This window comes from Leucoraja erinacea, chromosome 11 (genome assembly GCF_028641065.1).
Source record: "Leucoraja erinacea ecotype New England chromosome 11, Leri_hhj_1, whole genome shotgun sequence".
Lineage (NCBI taxonomy): Eukaryota > Metazoa > Chordata > Chondrichthyes > Rajiformes > Rajidae > Leucoraja > Leucoraja erinaceus.
Window position 1 is genome coordinate 35,783,148 of NC_073387.1, and position 22,655 is coordinate 35,805,802.

Genomic DNA, 22,655 nt, shown 5'->3' on the forward strand with positions numbered 1-22,655 from the left:
CACTCACATGACTGGGTTACAGCATGCAAAATCCTTTCATCATAACAGAATGGACCCTGGATGTCTTTATGCAGTAGGTTTATCTTTTTGGACAAGTATCATGTAAGTGCATGCATTTTGTGGTGCGTGTGCAGGATGGTAAGGTGCTATCAGCAAGCTTTAGATCATTAAGTGAGGCAAAAATCTGCTTTGACTATATCCAACCTTTTAATAACATTGATGGTTTGGCCAACATCTTCTTGAAACAGTCTGAATCTTTATTTGATTAATTGGATTGGACTGCAGAAATCTTTAATAGTTTTGTGCATGTGTGCAGACATGCATAAAGCTTATGTCACATTTAGATGCACGATTGACAGTTTTAGCAGAAGGAACGGGTAAAAGATAAAGCAATGATTTGGGGGCTATTCAGAACTAGTTGTTATTTGTTTCCTTATTTTTAACCCAGATCAACAATTCTACCATCACATCAGCATTTGACTGCTCAAGTCAAGTCAAGAGAGTTTATTGTCATGTGTCCCAGATAGGACAATCAAATTCTTGCTTGCTGCAGCACAACAGAATATTGTAAGCGAAAATACAGAACAGTTCAGTTCAATATACACATAAATAAGCAGATAAAGTGCAATAGGCTGTTACAGTTCAGAGTCTGTTTGTTGGCGAGTTTAATAGCCTGATGGCTGTGGGGAAGTAGCTGTTCCTGAACCTGGATGTAATAGATCTCAGGCACCTGTACCATCTGCCTGATGGTAGTGGACAGATGAGTGCATGGCCAGGATGGTGTGGGTCCTTAATGATGTTGGCTGCCTTTTTGAGGCAGCGACATCGATAGATCCCTTCGATGGTGGGAGGTCAGAGCCGATGATGGACTGGGCAGTGGTCACAATATGCTCCACATATTGGCTCTTCTGCTGCTGAAATCATTATCTCCATGCTTGTTCCTGTTTATCTCTCTGATCTAGTTAAACACATTTACCAAGGCTTTGCACCACTTGTGGGCCAGTTCATATCAGGGATTTATCTTTGTAGAAACATAGAAACAAAGAAAATAGGTGCAGGAGTAAACCATTCAGCCCTTCAAGCCAGCACCGCCATTCAATATGATCACGGCTGAACATCCAGTACCCCATTCCTGCTTTCTCCCCATACCCCTTGATTCCGTTAGCCCTAAGAGCTATATCCAACTCTCTTGAATACATCAATAAATCTGTATCACAAAACAGATGTGTATATATATATATTTAAATACAGGTGACCCTCTGTAATATGGCTGCTTGGATAATAAATAATTCCATCAGCAATGCAATAACCAATGAATTCAGAAGAGCATTAAATAAAGCATTATTAACGTTGTTATTATTTCTGCTGTTTCAATGTGATGTAAAAAAAATTTTCACCATTATTTGATTGGTAAAGAATCAAAATATATATTTTGTTGTATTGACCAATTTTGCTGGGAAAATAAGGTTTAATGAGCACACAAGGTGCTGTGTAGATCATTAAGTAATCTATGGTGTGGAACAGGTGCCCTGGGAATATTGAATCATCACACATTTAATTAACAATTTCTTCCACTTTGCTATTAGTTGGAAAATAAAACATCCTCAATGTCCCCTTAAATTCCACAATATTGCTAGATGTGCACATTAGATTGCAATAGATTTGCAATAGAAAGGTAGAGTCGCAGCTTTACTCAAGTAGAACTCTTTTCACATTAAAGTTAACATTCCTATAGTTCCTCAACTTCTCTGTAACGGAATCAAAGCTATTAAACCTGGACAATAATTTATCAATGTAATAAGTTATTCATATTTTATATTTTTAACTATGACATGTTAAATCTTTTCTTTCTTTTTCCTTGTTTCTGTCTTTGGCCCATCTTTCACTTTATGTTTTTCTACACTTAAATTGTGACTCCCATCATCATACCAATAGGTTTTCGTCTCTTCTTCATCAAAGTTTCAACTACCCATAATTTATTTCTGTGCTGTTTTCAGTTAGCATTTCCACAGTTGCAATGTCTACAATTTCAGGATGATTTAATTTATTATTTATCGTCCCATGTACCGAGGTACAGTGAAAAGCTTTTGTTGCATGCTATGCAGTCAGTGGAAAGACTATATATGATTACAATCGAGCCATCCACAGTGTACAGATACATGACAAAAGGAATAACGCTTAATGCAAGATAAAGTCCAGTAAAGTCTGATTAAAGGTAGTCATGAGTCTCCAATGATATAGATAGTAGCTCAGGACGCTCTCTAGTTGATGATCGAATGGTTCAATTGCCTGATAGGGTCTGATGAGGGACTTGAAGAGATTCCCTACTGCACAAATTCTGCACTGTTGACTTTGCTCTTGATCTTTTTAGACTGGAAATCTAAAAAGCTACTATACAGATCTGGAGGCATTTGCCATGGTGACAGCTGCATTTTGTCATGATATTGATCACAGAGGAACAAACAACCTCTATCAATTGAAGTGAGTAACCACTACCAAAGGCATATCATGAGGTATTGGCTTATTTTTTTAAGGAGCACCCATTAATTCCATTCCATTAATGCAATAGGTCGCAGGATCCATTGGCAAGACTTCATGGTACATCGATTATGGAGCGCCATCACTTGGAGTTAAGTAAGACCCTGCTCCAAGATGAGGTATGTCTTAAGTGGTGTAGTTCACACCCTCCGAGGAAACTCAGTAAGCAGTTGAAGGAGGAGTAGTTTCGTAGAAGTGGTAGCAAGTGAATTGAACAAGTTGATTTACCAATTTAAAGCATTTCATTTATATTAACTTTTATTAAATAGAAAATATTAAAAAAATCAAAGTAATTAAATTAATTAATAATAATTAAACTTTTTCTGTTTAATAATTCCTGTTGTATGACATCATCACATTTGTTTCCCTTTTTAAGCTCAGGTAGTACATTCCACACCCTGATTTCTCACAGTGATCCTTATGTCACATTTAGCTTATTTTGTCAATCACCTTCATTCTTTGATTCCTGCATCGTGACCCATCAGAATCTCTATCTGAGCTGTGTATATCCTTCATAATTTCACTTAATTCTGAGAGTCCTTACATCCATTTCTGATCCAAAGAAAACCACTCTTGCTTCTGCAAACTATGCACATAACTAAAGACCTTCACTCTCGAAACTATAATAATAATAATAATAATAAATTTTATTTGTTGGGCGCCTTTCAGACATCTCAAGGACACCTTACATAGATTAACAGGAATATAAACATATAATCAGAGTAAAATAAATAATAAAGACATCACAGAGACACAAACTAAAAACAGAATTCAGTCCAAAAACAGAGAATCAAAAACACAATGTGAAGAGAAAGCAGCAGCAGCCAAAGCGCGCCAGCGTTCACTCTCCCCTCGCGGCAGCCATCTTGGACAAAGACTAACAGGATTATGTAGAGACAGAAAATCATCCCCCCACAATTTTTACCACTGTGGGGGAAGGCACAATGTCAAGTCCCCAGCCCCAAGTTCACCCAAAGTCAGGCCTGCCACCGCAGTTGCCTCTATGGAGGCCCGATGTTCCTGGCCGTTCTCACCGGTTGGTCTTGCCCCAGCATCGGGAGAGTCCTCTCAGCGGCTGGGCCACCTGGAATGGCCGCTTCCAAGCTGTAGACCGCGGCTTCCGGAGCCGACAAGGCTGCGCCGGTTTGGAGCTCCCAGGCTCCCGATGTTGAAATCGGCGCCGCCCGCTCCGCTCCACAGACCCGCAGCCCGGAGGTGTTGCTCTCAGCGGTCCAGCTCACCGGAGCTCCAGCGCGTCGATCCAGCGCGGCGACCCAGGCAAGGCATTGCCCGCTCCGCTCCACGATAGTGCTCCAGCGCTGTGCCGCCACCGAGGCCGAGGTGCTGGGCGGTCCCCGCCAGGAAACGGTGCTCCACGCCCGCTGGTAGGCCGCGAGGATGGGTCAACGGGCAGCCCGGAGAAAAAGCTGCCTCACTGACCAGGTAGGGATCTAGAAATAAAATTGCCCCCTACCCCCCACATTAAAAAGTCAATTTCTCCAAACGGACGAGACAGGACTAACTAAAAAACGTTTTAAAAAAGCTAGTTTAACAGACGGCTGCTGGTTAGCAGCCGTTCCTCCAAGATAGCTCCTCCTCTGTAATTATATTCCATATATTTCCTGAAGTAAGGTATCTAGAACTTCAGAACCAGATGCAATATTCCAGTTGTGGTTGAAGGACTGCTTTATAAAGGTTCATCATGACTTCCTTAATCTCATTCCCTAGACCTCAGTTTTTGATTGTATTTCAGATTCAGATTCAGATTCAACTTTAATTGTCATTGTCAGTGTACAGTACCGAGGCAACGAAATGCAAATGTATTTGCTTTCTCAACCACGTTTGTAAGTCAATGAAATGACTGCTCTGTAAGTCAACAAATTCTGCACTAGACCTCGCCCATATCTGTCAGTTCTTGTACTATTTTTAGATTGTGCCCTATTGTTCATATGTACTCTTCCAATTCTTGCTGCCAAAATGTGACATTTCAGGTTTCCCAGAATTAGATTTAATTTGCCACCAATTCATACATTCCTGTAGCCTGTCATTGGGATCTGTTATTATCCTTCTCACCATTCACCAAACCTCCAAGGTTTATATTATCTGCCAGTTTTGGAAATTTGTCTTGTCCGGGTTATTAATATTTAATAAAATAGATGTGGAAGCAAGAGTAGGCCAACTGGCTGCTTTGGAAGTTTTGAAACTTTGATATTGAACTCTGAAAATTGAAATTATTCAGTGCATTTTATTTTTCATTGAGATTGAATTGCAGACAAAAAGATCATATTATGCAGGCTAATTTCTAGATTTATGACTTTTGCTAGGCTAAGGTTGCTATTCTGGATAGTAAAATAGCCTGAGAGAAAGTAATAGAATGATTCATGCCAGAAATGAAAATAGCAAATAACTACAGATGCCCAATAGGTGACCGCCTAATTGATTTGCTGCCTATTTTACATCTTCCCACTTTTACTTTCCTCAATAGAAAATTACCTACTGCATATTGTAAGAGGGTCTGCTACCTAAATCCTGAGCAGTAGATACATTTGTGTGTAGTGTGTGATAGAATTTTACCTGGAATCCAAATTCTAACTGCAATGCGCAGTGCTGTGTATGCAGGGAGTGCTTTGGTAAATGACATGGGTTCCTTGGCGCTTATAACACTCTTTGCCAATGGTGAGGGTCATAGCTGCAGGAACAGCTCCTCAGCTGGATGCTTCTTGTGAAATTCGCTGTAAATTGGCAGCTTGGTTCACCCTGTACTGAATTAGTTGCACCTGTGTTAGGCGCCCCTCTGTATGTAATATTCTATCTGCCATCAGAGGCATTTGGTCCCCATCCCTGTTACTGAGCCACTGCTGCGAGTCATAAGGTCATATAGCATGGAAACATAAAAATACACAAAATGCTGGAGTACTCAGCAGATCAGGCTGTGGCTGTGGAGAACATGGATGGATGATGTTTTTCAGGTTGGATCCCTTCAGACTGAAGACGGGTCCTGACCTGAATGTCACCTATCCTTTCTCTCGATAAATATTGCCTGACCCGCTGAATTACTCCAGCACTTTGTATCTTTTTTGAAAACTAGCATCTGCATTTCCTTGTGTCTACGTCACGGAAACAACTTCGGTCTAGCTCATCCATGTCAACCAAAGTACCCATTGAGGGCAAATTTGTGGTGGATACCAATTCTGTAAGGGCTCATGCATGGTTCATCTAATAATATTCTTCTTGCTAGATGTTGATGTTAATGCTTATGTTATTCGCGATTATATACATAAATTCTATGATTCATCATTCTAACATGAATGGTTGTTGCATATCTTATGCATTATAATAGACTGACACAAAGAATGATGACATTATACGTCAAGTGTTGCATAACTTCATTTAACTAATGTTGGGAGAGGAAGCCTTATTTCACCAACCCAACACTCTGGTTTATTACATTCCACAGATAACATTGGTTTTATTACATGCCCACTGCCTATATACAATACAATACAATTTATTTGTCATTTGAACCCCATTGAGGTTCATATGCACATCGTCCACACCAGAATCATGAGTCATGTGGTCAGCATGTAGCCCTGGTGTCCTCTCTTTGTCGAAGTGACTCTATGCAGATGCCCAATGGAGTGGCACAGAATGAAAGCATTTTGGCACACTGTCAGACAATCAACTTCATAGCAAAATGATTTGAGTGTAGGAGCAGGGAGGTTCTACTGCAGTTGTACAGGGTCTTGGTGAGAACACAACTGGAGTATTGCATACAGTTTTGGTCTCCTAATCTGAGGAAAGACATTCTTGCCATAGAGGGAGTACAGAGAAGGTTCACCAGACTGATTCCTGGGATGTCAGGACTTTCATATGAAGAAAGACTGGATAGACTCGGCTTGTACATATCCTTATACGCAGATGATGTACTACTTTATATCACAAAACCCCAAATCAGTATACCAAACATATTAAATCTAATTGAGGACTTTGGATCGTTCTCATGATACAGAATAAACTGGAACAAAAGTGAAATTATGTCGATAAAACCGAAAGACTCAACACATCTTTTGAAATTCCCCTTTAAAATAGCCACAGAAAAATTCAAATATTTAAGAATTGAAATCACTAGAAATTACCACGGTATGTTTAATGCCAATTATAGCCCCTTACTTAAGAAATTAAATAATCTAATTAAATTCTGGAAAACGCTTCCGATGTCTTTAATAGGTCAAATAAATGCTATAAAAATTATCTTTTTACCACAAATCCTATATTTATTTCAATCAATTCCAATATAACTTCCAAAAAAGTTTTTCAAAAAATTAGACTCAGACATTAGAAACTTTATATGGGATTATAAATCCTACAGAATACAAAGAGCACACCTTAGTAAACCAAAAGAGATGGGTGGTCTAGCGGTCCCTAACTTCATGTACTATAATTGGGCAGTAAATATTAAAAATATGATTCACCTGCTGGACAACTCTGCCCAGCGGGTGGATTGGATTGTAATGGAGAGAGAAGACTGCGCTCCGTGTAATACAGGAGCAACTCTCCTCTCACCAATGAATTTGATTAACAAAAATTATAATAAAAATCCAATGATACATAGTACAATTAGAACTTTGAAACAAATAAAACAGAACTTAAAACTAAGAAATCTATCTCTTTTAATGCCAATAGTCAATAACCCTTTGTTTAAACCCTCAATTATAGATAAATCATTTACACAATGGGAAAGAACGGGAATCAAAACGCTCGGAGACTTGTATGAATTAGGGAAATTATTATCATTTCAACAATTACAACTGAAATATAATTTGAAAAATAATCAATATTTCAAATATCTTCAAATCCGTGATTATCTGAAAAAATACACAAAAGACTATTATAATATGCCCCCAGATTTATTAGATGAAGCCATGAAGATAAAGGCTGAATCAGCAAATCTAATATCATACTTATATAATATTATTTTGAATATACAAATACCTACAACCGATAGTATTAGAAGAGACTGGGAACAAGAACTAGCTATAAAAATTTCAAAAGAGAGCTGGGATAAACACTTACTATATGTGCATAAATGTTCGATCAATGTACGACATACTCTAATCCAATATAAAACATTACATAGACTATATTATTCAAAAACTAAAATAAATAAACTTTTCCCCAATGATTCACCCATTTGTGATAAATGTCAGTCACAAGAAGCTAACATAGCGCACTCTTTTGTTTCTGGTATAAAAATTCAAAAATTCTGGAACAAAATATTTGAAATCTTCACAAAATTATTTAAAATAAAACTGGTACCAAAAGCAGAATGGATCATTTTTGGAATATCGGAAGGTAACCCCGAATTAAATATGTTTCAAAAGAACTTACTTAATTATGGGCTAATAATAGGAAAAAAGCTTATACTCAAATTTTGGAAAAATGCTCCAATACCAACAATAAAAATGTGGATTTCAAACATGTTCGAAACACTACACTTGGAAGAGATGAGACTCCTCCTAGCAGGCAAAGCAGATCACTTCCAAAAGACGTGGTCTGCATTTACAGAACTATTACAAGCATAAGGAGCAATAGTAAGTTAAAATATAAAGGGTACCAGGATCTGGTAACGGGGGGTATAAAATAAATTTTTAATAAAAACACGGTTGGTATATCCTTTTTTGCGGAGTTTTTTGTTACAATAGAGCGATTGTTTTTCCTTTCTTCTTTTTTTTTCTTTTCCTTCTAGGGTCTTATTTCCTTTCTTTACTTCCTTCTCTAATTCCTTCCCTAAGGGGCTTTCTTCTCCCAACACTTTCCTGCACCTTCACAATTTCTTGCTTACTTTCCTTACTTCTTTCATTTCTATCTCTTTTATAGCTCAAAAAATGAAGTGGTACAACATAATGTAATACGATATATGTGATGTGTATTAATGTAAGTTACTGTACTGCTAATAAAAATAAAATGAAAAACAATTAAAATAAAATAAAAAGACTCGGCTTGTACTCGCTAGAATTTACAAGATTGAGGGGGGATCTTATAGAAACTTACAAAATTATTAAGGGGTTGGACAGGCTAAATGCAGGAAGATTGTTCCCGATGTTGGGGAAGTCCATAAATAGAGGTCACAGTTTACGGATAAGGGGGAAATCTTTTAGGACCGAGATGAGGAAAACATTTTTCACACAATGGTGAATCTCTGGAATTCTCTGCCACAAAAGGTAGTTGAGGCCAGTTCATTGGCTATATTTAAGAGGGAGTTAGATGTGGCCCTTGTGGCTAAAGGGATCAGGGGGTATGGAGAGAAAGCAGGTACAGGATACTGAGTTGGGTGATCAGCCATGATCATATTGAATGGCGGTGCAGGCTCAAAGGGCTGAATGGCCTACTCCTGCACCTATTTTCTCTGTTTCTATGTTTATATGTTTCATGATGATCCATTTATAGATAAACATCAACTGGACCTTGTAGTCGGTGATTCCTTCTCAGTTTTAGTACATTTCAGAGTTGACAAGTGGTGCCTGCAAGTCAATGTGCCTGCAACCAGTGACACCCTGTATTGTGCATGAGACAGCGATCATCAAGAGGTTGTGCTCCCTTTATAACTACTGTTCTCAAGCAAGAGAAAATGAAATTCAACTCATCTTTTATTTAAATTCATGGTATTTGTCGTATTCCTCTGCAAATTGATATCAAACTTTGAAATGTTGAACATTTTGTCAGCTCCCAGAAAGGAGCTTAACATTTATACCTTGACATCTGCTTGCAATGCAATGATCATCTTGCTCTGATGATGAATAGGTTTTGAAGCAGATGGCATATATCGGAGAAAACTACTTCGTCAAGCACAAATGCATTACAATCTGTTCTTTGAATCTTCGGGGTTGACAGAATTTCCTGTCATAACCCAAGTGTCTCTCCTCATCCTTTTTTGAGCAAGCACATCCTCTGCATGCTGTCTACTCAATCCCTTAATCATGCTTTGTTCTGTGGGGAATTTTCTGAAGCCAAACATGTCTCGAAGCAATTGATTTGTGCAGAATCCTTAATACCAGAAAGTAGTCCTTCAGCATCCTCTTCCCAACAAAGTATTATAAATTTTATGTGTAAGGAGGAGCTACAGATGCTGGTTAAACCAAAGGCAGACACAAAAAGCTGGAGTAACTCAGTAGGTCAGGCCGCATCTCTGGAGAAAAGGAATAGGTAACTTTTCGGGTCGAGACCCTTCCTCAGACAGAAGGGTCTCGACTTGAAACATCACCCATTCCTTTTCTTCAGAGATGCTGCCCAACCCATTGAGTTACTACAGCTTTTTTTTTTGTCTAATTTTAGATTTTAGTCTGTTTGTAGAATTTTGGAAAGCACCAAACATTTGTTGTGCTATTGCAGTACATGTTTTAATAAATAATAATAAATATTAATGATTTTTCCTACTGAGAATGCATTCAATTATGTCAGGTTAAGAGAGGGCATTAATTGAGTTGTCAAATGTGGCCGACACTATTTACATACATTATGTACTTCTGGATATTATTCATACAGTGGACATATCCATACATGCATTAATATATTGACCTCTTTGTTATGATAGCCAGTGTCACTCATGTTTCAGACTTATGCATGTGCATACAATGTTTTTTAGTATATATTTGGCACCGGGAATCACCGTAAGATGTATAGTAAGTTCTAGATTTTTGGCCTTTGGTTTTAAGTGGACATCATTGTCAAAGTGGCACATGTTGCAGCACCAATGTACAGACTGTTTGATTAACAGAATTGAGGTTTATCATGTACATTGTTTAATCCCCCAAATAAATAGAGCAATGGCATTTTATCAACCTATTGTAACAAACATGTTGGTGGTTATTTCAAAAGGATGAATAATAAGTCAAAACTTTGAAGCAATGCTACGACTTTTTAAAAAGTTAATAGTGTTTCTGTTCTTTTGACTTTTAACAGGATTTGAATATCTTTCAAAATCTCAACAGAAGACAATATGAACATGCACTCCGTCTGATGGAGATTGCGATCATTGCTACAGACTTGGCACTTTATTTCAAGTACATTTTTCAAAATACCTTATGTGATTAGTTTGTAGTTTTGCCATTATTATGATAATAATAAATTAAATACAACTCAATTGGTTTAAAAATCAGTAGTCCATGAGTATGCCCTGTTAATATTTCTATTTCATGACAGAAAACGAACAATGTTTCAAAAGATAGTCGACCTATCTGAAACATATGAAAACCCTCAGGAGTGGGTCGACTTTATGATACTGCAAACAACAAGGAAGGAAATTATCATGTGAGCTCACATTTCATGTTTTTATTTGTGGAACCATGTTGAAATTCCAAGTTGGATGCTAAATGTTTGATGGATTAAAAAAAAAACACAGCTTCAATTAAACTTGCACATCTCCCAGTCGTTACACCTTTAGAGTTTTTGTTATGCATCTTTCCTATCCTTTGTGCATGCCGTGGTTGTGATATCATATTTCTTTGCAAGAATTGTAGGTTAGTTTGGTTTAGAGATACAGCACGGAAACAGGCCCTTCGTCCCACCAAGTCTGTGTTGACCAGCGATCCTGCACACTAACACTATGTTAATATTACACAGTAGGGCCAATTTTCAATTTTAACCAAGCCAATTAGCCTATAAACATGTACGAGGAAACCAGAGCTCCCAGAGAAACCCATGCTGGTCATGGGGATAATGTACAAACTTTGTACAGACAATGTTGCTTGGGTTTCAGCACCTAAGTTACAGAGAAAGGTTGAACAAGATAGGTCTTTATTCTTTGGAGCGCAGAAGGTTAAGGGGGGACTTGATAGAGGTCTTTAAAATTATGAGAGGGATCGACAGAGTTGACGTGGATAAGCTTTTTCCATTGAGAGTAGGGAAGATTCAAACAAGAGGACATGATTTGAGAATTAAGGGACAAAAGTTTAGGGGTAACATGAGGGGGAACTTCTTTACTCAGAGAGTGGTAGCTGTGTGGAATGAGCTTCCAGTGGAAGTGGTGGAGGCAGGTTCGATTTTATCATTTAAAAATAAATTGGATAGGTATATGGACGGGAAAGGAATGGAGGGTTATGGTCTGAGTGCAGGTGGATGGGACTAGGTGAGAGTAAGTGTTTGGCACGGACTAGAAGGGCCGAGATGGCCTGTTTCCATGCTGTAATTATTATATGGTTATATGGTTATAACTACCATAGTCAGGATCGAACAAGGGTCTCTGGCGCTGTAAGGCAGCATCTCTACCACTGCGCCACCATGCCACCCAATTGTTCTAATTACTATTATCTTCATTCTATTTAGGGCCATGATGATGACTGCATGTGACTTGTCTGCCATCACAAAACCATGGGAAGTACAGAGCAAGGTACCATGTACACATGTTTTATGGAATAATGTGCTGAGTTGATTAGTACCGTAAATTACATTGATCACAGTAAAACTATACTTAATTTATATAAACACTTTTAAGGACCCTTTACATTAAAATTAATGGGTCTGATGAACCATAATCTAATAGATCAAATATTTCTTGCTTCCACTCAAGGTAGCTCTTTCTGTAGCAGCTGAATTCTGGGAACAGGGAGATTTGGAGCGGACTGTTCTAGAACAACAACCCATTGTAAGTACTGATTTGATAGACTCGATAACTTAAAGTACATATGATTTAAACGCATTTTTTTTTCCAAAATAAAGATATTTTCACGTTTTTTTGTTAGCAGCACTTTGCAGGTTGCAAATCAACAAATCTTCTAAGAAAAATGTAATTCAAAAGACCAGCCTGAAAAAAATGATATAATCAGCATATTTTCAATTATACTTGCTTAGAATTATTTAAAATATTATCTTGGTATTTTTTCTGACTCTTTCAGCCCATGATGGACAGAAACAAAGCTGCTGAACTTCCAAAACTTCAAGTTGGTTTCATTGACTTTGTGTGCACATTTGTGTACAAGGTAAGAATCAGAGACTGTGACAATATTCAAAGATAATTTTACTATGACACATTTGTGTACAAATATACTGTAAATTAATGAATCTAATATACAAACCCAAATTTCACTTAACAAATGTAATTTTGGTAATATATTCCTCAAATTAAACAGATCTTAAAGATATTTCATGACAAAAAAAAAACCAAATTTAAGTTTAAAGTTAACACAATGTTAAATATATACCATCTACATCTAAAAGTGGTAATTAGCCAGTCGAGTAGAAGTTAAAAAAAGATACAAAGTGCTGGAATAACTCGGTGGGTCGAGCATTGCCACCTCTTTTCCTTCCCGCTTTCATCCCTGTGCCCCAACTGGATGTGCACCCATTTCTCTCTTTACCCTCCCACCATCACGTTCACATTTCTTCATCTTCTATCCTTATATCTTTATCTCACTCTTTTTGTCTTTTCATCGCTGGCCTTTGTCCAAGCAACAAAATCCCACCATCACCGGTATTCACCTATCACTTGCCAGACTTGTCCTGCCCACCTCTCTTCCAGCTTTCTACCTCCTACTACAATCAGTCTGAATAAGGGTCCCGATCCACAATGTCATCCATCCATGTTCTCCAGAGATGCTGCCACATCCGCTGATCCAGTACTTTGTGTCTTTTTGGGTAAACCAGCATCTGCAGTTCCTTGTGAATAGGTTAAACTTAGCATGAATTCCAGGATAATCTTGGAAACAGTTTGGAGTGGTGTTTTGCAGTCCTATTAACTGTAAAGGTGTTTACAAATTCTAGCAGGAAGGAAAGTTTAGGATGTATAGTGATATCCATGTTTCATGTGGTGCATTTAATTTCTTTAAGAAGTACAGGCATTGAAATTGCAAATAACTGCAGATACTGGAAATCTGAAACAAAATTTGAAAATTCTGGAAACACTCAGCAAGTCAGACCACACCTGTGGAAAGAAAAGCAAAGCAAAGCTAACATTTCAGGTTAAAGATCCTTCATAACAATTAACAGTATTTTCATCTGAAACATTAATTCTGTTATTATTCCCACAGAGGCTTCCTGACACAGAGAGAGAGAGAGAGTCACAAGGGTTTTATTATTGTCATGAAACTCTTTAACACAGAATGAAGCTAATTGATGTAGAGGTCTTTCTTGGCCTTTCATTTTGTTACGAGGCTATTTTGACCAATTTGACAAATTTAGAATTATTTAATCCGAGCACCAAAGTTGCAAAATCCGTACACTTTAAAGTGTTTCACCCTGCATTGTGCCACAGTGATTATTAAGGGATTGGACACGTTAGAGACAGGAAACATGTTCCCAATGTTGGGGGAGTCCAGAACCAGGGGTCATAGTTTAAGAATAAGCCATTTAGAACGGAGATGAGGAAAAACTTTTTCACACAGAGAGTTGTGAGTGTGTGGAATTCTCTGCCTCAGAGGGCAGTGGAGGCTGGATCTCTGGATGCTCAAGAGAGAGTTAGATAGAGCTCTTAGGGATAGCAGAGTTAAGGGCTATGGTGAGAAGGCAGGAATGGGGTACTGATTGTGGATGATCAGCCATTATCACATTGAATGGCGGTGCTGGCTCAAAGGGCCGAATGGCCTACTCCTGCACCTATTGTCTACTGTCTTTTGTGAATACCAGTGCTGCCCTGTAGCTCCTGCAACCCGAGTTCAATCCAGACCTCTGGTGTTGCCTATGTGGAAGTTGCATGTTCCCCCTATAATCTTGTGGGTTTCCTACAGATACTCTGGTCACCTTCCACATACCAAAGACATGCTGATCAGTAGATTAATTAGCCACTGTAAATTCCCCTTGATGTAGGCGAGTGGTGAGAGGATGAGAGGAGATTTTTATTGGCATCAGAGAGACACTAGGCTACAGGAAAATAAATGTGAGAATGGGTCTTGTGATAGCCTGGGGACCTTTCTTTGACTCAATTGACTAAACGGCCTCTCTTTATGTTGCAAGGAAATATGACTACTTCTTCTGTAATACATTGGAAAGCAGGTAACACTTGACACTATTGTTCTTGGTAGAATACTTTAATTGAGAATATTTCCCCTCCCAAGAATCAGTTAGTTATGACACAACACACAATTGAGTTTACTTACTTTGTTAAACCTAGTCGACCTATTTTGGCTCATATGAATGAGAAAATGTTCAGTAAATTGTAGGTATAACTTACAGAAGATAGGCACAAAAAGCTGGAGTAACGCAGCGGGCCAGGCAGCATCTCTGGAGAGAAGGAATGGGTGATGTTTCGGGTTGAGAGCCTTCTACAGACTTGTAATTCAGTACATGGCAGATAAGTTCTTACACAGAACTAAAACAAATTATATATTTGTATTTAACCCCTCATGGTTATTCAGTTTATCCTGGCTGCATGTATGTCTCAACTGATGGTGTAATAATTCACAACATTGGAGTTTAAATAATTGCCGTTAGTAAGAACTTATTGCACACCGTAATTACACAAAATCTATTGCCATCTGGACTTTTATAATTTTGAAATAATAATGAATAAGTGACATTGGAAGAAAACTACTAATTTGGCTAATAAACCCACCAAATGGTAGCATGGTGGCACCGAGGTAGAGTTACAGCACCAGAGACTCGGGTTTGATCCTGACAATGGATGCCGTCTGTACAGAGTTTGTACATTCTCCCTGTGACCGTATGGATTTTTTCCGGATGCTCCGGTTTCCTCACACACACCAAAGATCTACAGGTTTGTTGGGTTAATTGGACCTGTGTAAATCGTCCCTAGCATGTGGGATAGAACTAGTCTATGGGTGATCGCTGGTTAGTGTGGACTCACTGGGTTTAGTACAAATAGGTCCCATTAATAAGAATGGGAGATGACAACTAACCGGGGAAAGATGAGTAGAGAATTTTTCTTTGATATAGTTAAATTAGTTTATATATTTAAATTATTTTAAAATATGTTTTCCAAATTTTAAACTAATTTTCAATAATCACATTAAGGTATTTAATTTTTTTTTTAATTTCCTTGACTGAATCTGGGTGTTTGTAAGTGCCAAATACATCCACAAATATTCATGGTGAGCTTGTGGACAGGGATATGGCGGCTGTAAAAGCCATCCTGTGAGTGCAGCTGCTCCCTAAGACGAGGGAAGCTCTGTGTTGCTGTGGGCCTTGCCGATGAGCTGGGATACTGGCCACTTAAGAAAACGTGCACCTTCGACCACGCTGAGAGATATGGCATCATCTAAGCATAGGTGACCAGAATCTTAGCCTAATTTTATCAGAGATCCAAAATTGACCAGAGAAAATCAGCTAAATAATCTTTGTATAATCTATCACAATATTAATTTAAACTGGTTTTCATATAAGCTGGAAGAATGTAACACCAATATGTTGTTTAAAAGTAACAGGGATAACAGCAGCTTTTTCAGCAACAGCCATTTAGTTTTAGTTTTAGTTTTATTAATACAGCAGGGAATCAGTCCCTTCGGCCCTCTCCCCACGTTGACCAGCGATCACCTCACACCAGCACTATCCTACACACTAGGGACAATTTACAATGACACCAAAGCCAATTAACTGACAAACCCGTACATCTTCGGAGTGTGGGTAGAAACCAGAACACCCGGAGAAAACACACCCGGTCACAGGCAGAACGCACTGTACAGACAGCACCCGTAGTCAGGATTGAACCTGGGTCCTTGGCACTGTATCTAGCCCCTATCTAGCAAGTAATTTGATTCATGAGAGTTTCTATCCAGTTGGGGAAAGTATATAGTTTATGGCAAAACCTTTAACAACATTGATGTCCAGAAGGTTATTATATGGTTATAAGGTTCTTGGAGACCAAGTCCACAGCTCCTGAAGGTGGCAACACAAGTAATGGCTAAGAAGGCATATGGTATGCTTATCTCATTGGTCTTGGCACTGAGCATAACAGCCAGGAAGTCATGATGCAGCTTTGTAGGACATTGTTTAGCCTACATTTGTAATATTGCATGCAGTCCTGGTCACCCTATTTCAGGAAGGATATGGAGGCTTTGGAGAGGGACCAAAGAGGTTTAACAGAATGCTGCCTGGATTATGCAATTACAAAGAAAGTTTTGATCAGACTTGGATTATTTTCTCTGGAGTGTTGGGGGTTGAAAAGAGACTTAAAATTATGAGAAGCATAGAAAGGGTAGTCAGTCAGAAGCTATTTCCTAGGGTGGATATGTCAAAGACCAGAGGGTATATCTTGAAGGTGAGAGGTTCAAAGTTTAATGGAGATGTGTGAGGCAGCTTTTTACACAGGCAGTGGTGTGTTTTTGGAACATACTGCAAGGGTAGTAGTGGAGCAGATACATAGTGGTATTTAAGAGACTTTTAGATATGCAGAGAATGGGAGGATATATACGTGCAGGCATATTAGATTAATTTCTCTTAGCATCATGTCGGTACAAACATGTGGGCCAAAAGGTCGTTCCTGCGCTGTACTGTTCTATGTTGGCATAATGCCAACAGGAGGATCTGTAAATCCTTCCAAGCGTACAATCACCAACCAGATAAACCTGTTCTCATATGGGGTGAGTCCCAGCATCAACATCGACAGGCAGGTTGGCAGAAGGTTGCTCAGCAGGGACCTACATACCACAGCATCTTGATGGTATTAACAACTTATCAAGCCAGAATGATCGACTGTCAAAATGGCTGAAGAGATTGAATATCTGTCAACGTTTCTGATGTCAGCAGATATTTAACAGCATTCAAGAAAGATTTTTAAAAATCTGCATTCAATCAAAAATGTTAAATACGTTTGAATACGTTTGAATACGTTTGAATATGTTTTGAATACGTCAGAATAAACATAAAACACAAGATGATTATCATGATATAAAAATAATTAACTATATTTAAATTACCTCAATTAAATAAAAATAGAAATTTATAGGGGAGGTGCTCCAAACTGTACAGGAATTCATGCTTTATTGCCAGACTATATCGAGAGAAATTATATGCTGGAAGAGATCATCAAAGAGAAATTGAGGAATTTTGGCGATTCTGATGAAAGCTTATCTACCTGAACTGTTACTTCTGTTTAACCTTCTCCAGGCATAGCCTGACCTGCTGAGTGTCCCCAGCATTTGCTGTATTTATTTTCACTTCACCACAACTGCCAAGTGCCACTCTAAAACTGTTGTCAGATAACACAAATTTCTCATAAATTCCAGATTGTATTGATTAGTTTCTATCTTTAATTTATGTTATTTAATGTTGGCCATTCCAACAAATGGAAACATTTGTCTCCCGCTTCAATACCTTATGTTTTATTTCCCAAAATGAACTTTATTCAGAAATAAAGAAAATATATACAACAGTGCAAAAACTCTTCTGACATTCTCAATGTTCGTACATTATGTCATATACTGTGGTGTCCTTATGCCAAGCTTCCTTGCAATTGATGTGTCCCCCCTGGGTTGAGATCCCTTCCCCTATTTGAGGGGGGTCTCCACCGGTCCTTGCCCCCCAATGTCCTGCCACGGAAGGGCCCTAGACTGTGGTCCTCCCCCTCAGAGCCTTAGTTTAGTTTAGTTTAGTTTAGTTTAGTTTAGAGATACAGCAGTGCGGAAACAGGCTCTTCGGCCCACCAGGTCCACGCCAACCAGCGATCCCCACATATTAACACCATCCTACACACACTAGGGACAATTTACATTTACACCAAGCCAATTAACCTACAAACCTGTACATCTTTGGAGTGTGGGAAGAATCCAAAAACCCACGCAGGTCATGGGGAAAATGTACATATTCTGTACAGACAGCACCCATAGTCGATATCAAACCCGGGTCTCTGGCGCTGCAACTCTACCACTGCATCAGGGCACTCACTCAGCTTCAGCGAGTCCCTCAGCACTCCTGCAGTCTGGAATGGGCCATACGACAACATTCCTAGATGGACATCTCGCTTTCCAGGGAGATCAACAAGTTTCGCACAGAACAAAGAGCGTCTAAACCTTACCTATTCTTGACAAGCTTAATCAAGTCATGTTTTTTTTTATCTTTCCTGGTGAAAAACGTTTATCTGACGAATGCCACCTTTCAGTTCAGTTGCCATTCTAATAATTCTCATTCCCGTCCCTTCTCCAGATATTGTATACTTTGAATATAATGAACAGGGTGGAGGGTGGGAAGCGACTAAATAATAAAAGTGGTAAAGGATCACTGAGAAAGAGTGTTAACAGCATTTAATGAATATCAATGCCAGGTCTGGAGGAGGAGACAAATAATAGAAGCCAAATAATGTGACATTTCCAGAAGGTAAGAAAACCATAAAAGGAAAAAAAAAATCATGATTGTTTGAAATGCGAATGTGGAACCCACAATTATCCAAAATTGTTGCACACCGTGTTCATTTGAGAAGGATATAATGTACCCAGTGGGAATGTGAGAAATAGTTTCTTGTTTGTTTGACTTTGTTGGAACAGTGTAGGAGGATGTCATAGAACATGAAGAATGGGAGTAGGTTTGAAAATTAATGTGACAAGCAATTGAATGGAGGTGTTTAGCTAGACAGCCACTCGACCTGTGTTTGATTTTTATATTAGTTCCTTCTTATTTCATATTTATTTGTGACATAGAAGAAGGCCATTTGGCCTATTGTGGCAATGCTGGCTCTCAGAGCATCTTCATCAATCACCCTCATTTATTTCCTCTTTTGTCTATTCTTTTTCATATGCCCTTTGTTTGTCATTGTTTCTTCAAACTCCATCTGCACCAGGGGCAATTCCTGTTAACCAATGAACATGGACCCAACTCATCTTTTGAATGTGGCAAGAAAATGGAGTAGCAGGGAAAAATCCAGCAATCACAGGGAGAACATGCAAACTCCACACAGGCTGCATAAGAGATCAGATCCGGGTGGCTGGAGCTGTGCGGCAACTGCTCTAATGCGGCATTACTGTACCGCCTCAGTGTAGAGGTGGTGTCCTCAGTGTGAAGGGGGCTGTATTGTGACCAGTAAATACCGTATAATACATTGGAAGCAGTACATATAAATCATGGTGTCTGCATTAAATGGTGCTTGGATAGCAGTACAGTGAGAAAGCAGTATGTGGGTCCCTGCTGAATGCTGCAAGCAAACTGGACAGAACAATATGTACAGTCAATGGATAGGGTGGAGATTGATAGGTTCTTGATTAGTAGGGGTGTCAAGGATTATAGGGAGAAGGCAGGAGAATGGGGTTGAGAGGGAAAGAAAGATTAGCCATGATTGAATGGCAGAATAGACCTGAAGGGCCAAGTGGCCTAATTCTGCCCCTACAACTTACGAACTTGTGAACCTATGAAAGGATATAGTAGCATTGGATTAAAATGGTAGAGTGAGAAGGGGAATGTTCTGGAAGTAAAAGAGATGGAAACAAAATTGTGGGAAATGACAGAATCACAGTTGGTTGTCCTGTCTACTATACAATGGGACCCACACATATATGGTGTGGGTAGAGATGGGAAAGATGGGGAATCAACCACCCAGGGATCAGTTTCTGGCCTTTTAAACTACATCGCTTCTCCTCATGCTTGGCATATTGGTACTGCTCAAACCTTCTATGCTGTTTATCACTTATTTTTATTTTTATTTTATTTAATTATTTATTTCGAACAGAATAAAAGAATAAAAAGCAAGTGTGAAACAGCATACAAAAAACAAAACAAGAATATTTATAAAGTGTCATAAACAATATCTATAGATAAATGAAATCGTATGTGTCCGAAAAGGAGCAGGAAGAAGCCAAAGCTTATTAATTCCCACCCCTTATTCAACTGCTTGTAATTATCTTATACAAATTTAGCAGTTATATGTACACCATATGTACACCAGCAGCTATATGTACACCAAATTATTTAGAAGAAAAGAGAAAGGAAAGAAAAAAACCCTCATATACTATACATTATCTTAGTCATATATACAACCCATCACCCTATAATCACCCTTCCCAATACAATCAGTATAACAAATATCCCACTCACTTATGTTTAATGGAGGAATTTGCTGCCTAACTCTTCCCACCAATTTGTCCCACCCCTCATGTACTGATGCTGATGAATTTTACTTGTGGTCAAACTAACAACAACATTTCTGCTACATTAGGAATTCACCCGGTTTCACTCTGAAATTGAGCCGATGTACAAAGGCATACTTAACAACAGGAAGGAGTGGAAGGCATTGGCTGACGAACACGAGGCAAAAATGAAAGCGATCGAGGAAGAAAAAACACGGAAGGAAGAAGAACAAGCAGCAAAACAAGGTTAGATATCTTGACTTGAATGACTAAAGAGAAAGATGTGTGACAAACAAGTTAGAAAGTGAAGGACAAGAGTAAGTCATGGATGATGACACAGTCAATTAGGGCTGAAGAATCTGGTGTAGATGTAAATTATTTTTAGAATGCAGAAATGTAAATATAACAGAGCAATTTTTGAAATATCTTACATTGGACATGTAGAATGGGATTTCCATCATTCCAGCATCCAAAAGGCTGACTAGTAGCTTGCAACTGGTTGACGAGTAACGATGAGGACTGAGAGGGGAAGGGAGGAGGTAGTTTCTTGGAAAAGTAGGGTTGGGTTGGGTGGGTGTGAGTGGAGTGGGGGGGGGGGGGGGGGGGGGGGGGGGGGGGGGGGGGGGGGGGGGGGCTGGGGGGGGGGGCTGGGTGGCAGGGATAGATTGCGGAGCGGCAGCTCTCTCTAAATGAATTACTGGGTGCAGGAGACAAATTCTTAAAAAGTAATAAGGGGAATTGCATCCTTCGAATCCTTTATCCAGTCACTTGCACATGCAATGCAGTTGAAAGTGGCCGACAGGCTCTTTTGATTCGATAAGAACCCAGAATCCACATTAAGCAGGCCTACCATATGTCCCCTGCACTAGTTCAGCCATTCTGTGGTAAACTGACGGTGAATATTATTATGGCCGCAACAATTTTTGTTTAGTTTAGAGATACAGTGCGGAAACAGCCCTTCGACCCATTGAGTCATTGCAGACCAGCAATCCCCATGCACTAGCACTATCCTACACTCAAGGGACAATTTTACAATTTTCTCAAAGCCAATTAACGTACAAACCTGTACCTCTTTGGAGTGCGGTAAGAAACCAGAGTACCTGGAGAAATCCCACGTGATCACAGGGAGAACATCCAAGCTCTGTAACCCGGATATCTGGTGATGAAAGGCAGAAACTCTACCGTTGTGCCACCGTGCACCTTAACAGTGAACCAGGATGGAGGCAATTACTCTGCACTTCCAGGGTCTCAGTGTTGAATACCTCCAGTGAAAAAGCCGAACAGTAATTTAATTTTATGTTGAAAAGTTAAATAAAAAACTGAACATTTGAAACAGGGAACCAAATATTTTTGTGCTTCTGACTAGAGTTGATTAATCAATATTTTAAACAGTAGTTATTAGAGAAGTATAAATTATTATGTAAAACTTAGATAATGTTTTTCACCAATGTGCTTTTTTTTCCATTTATTTTCATCTTACAGCAGGCAACACATCACAAAAGGAACAAAGTTCTCAGTCAAAGACTTGTCATCTCTTGTGAAGTACCCTGAAATTAAAAGCATGTGCTTTGAAGTCATCACAGGCACTTTGACTTTGACATTTGGTGAAACAGTCATTTGTTTCAAAATGAATTGTATCCCGAAACATGTGAGTTAATGTGCAGCAAGTGTGTGGGTACAGTTAAAAACTAATTAGTGACAAGAGTCTCATGTTTCGTACTTTAAAAAAAAAATCAGTTTAATATTTGCTGCAAATAATTTATGAATGAATCATTGTATAAAATATAGGACACAAAAATACATAAGAGAGAGACTGTAAATGGCTTTAGACCTTTTACTGAGGTAGTACATGATTATGTATCAATTTGTGAGAATTTAGAGCAAAGATACTAGAGGAGCTCCTCTAGTATCTTTGATTTAGAGCCTCTAGCTGAGGTGAAAGTTCGATACAGATTTTGACAGAGATTTTAAGTTTATGTTCTTGTCTGGACTCTCCCCACTGGAGGTTTGTCTCTTTCTACCTCACCAATTCCTATAATCATCATAACCATCTCAATCTGAGCACTTTGTAATCAAGACAATTATAAGCATAGAATACAAAGTGCTGGAGGACATGGATAG

At 38.8% G+C, this 22,655-nt stretch overlaps 1 protein-coding gene across 1 annotated transcript in view; it reads left to right on the forward strand.

Moving 5' to 3' along the window:
• pde6a (phosphodiesterase 6A, cGMP-specific, rod, alpha) overlaps nucleotides 1-22,312 on the forward strand; it is a 42,392-nt gene extending 20,080 nt beyond the window's left edge. The window contains exons 14-22 of the mRNA XM_055643021.1: nucleotides 2,372-2,481; nucleotides 2,570-2,657; nucleotides 10,498-10,598; nucleotides 10,738-10,845; nucleotides 11,860-11,923; nucleotides 12,104-12,178; nucleotides 12,429-12,512; nucleotides 20,624-20,780; nucleotides 22,017-22,312. Coding sequence (XP_055498996.1) covers nucleotides 2,372-2,481; nucleotides 2,570-2,657; nucleotides 10,498-10,598; nucleotides 10,738-10,845; nucleotides 11,860-11,923; nucleotides 12,104-12,178; nucleotides 12,429-12,512; nucleotides 20,624-20,780; nucleotides 22,017-22,075 — 846 coding nt within the window. The 3' untranslated portion in view covers nucleotides 22,076-22,312. The remainder of the gene's footprint in view (nucleotides 1-2,371; nucleotides 2,482-2,569; nucleotides 2,658-10,497; nucleotides 10,599-10,737; nucleotides 10,846-11,859; nucleotides 11,924-12,103; nucleotides 12,179-12,428; nucleotides 12,513-20,623; nucleotides 20,781-22,016) is intronic.
• The last annotated feature ends 343 nt before the right edge of the window (nucleotides 22,313-22,655 follow it).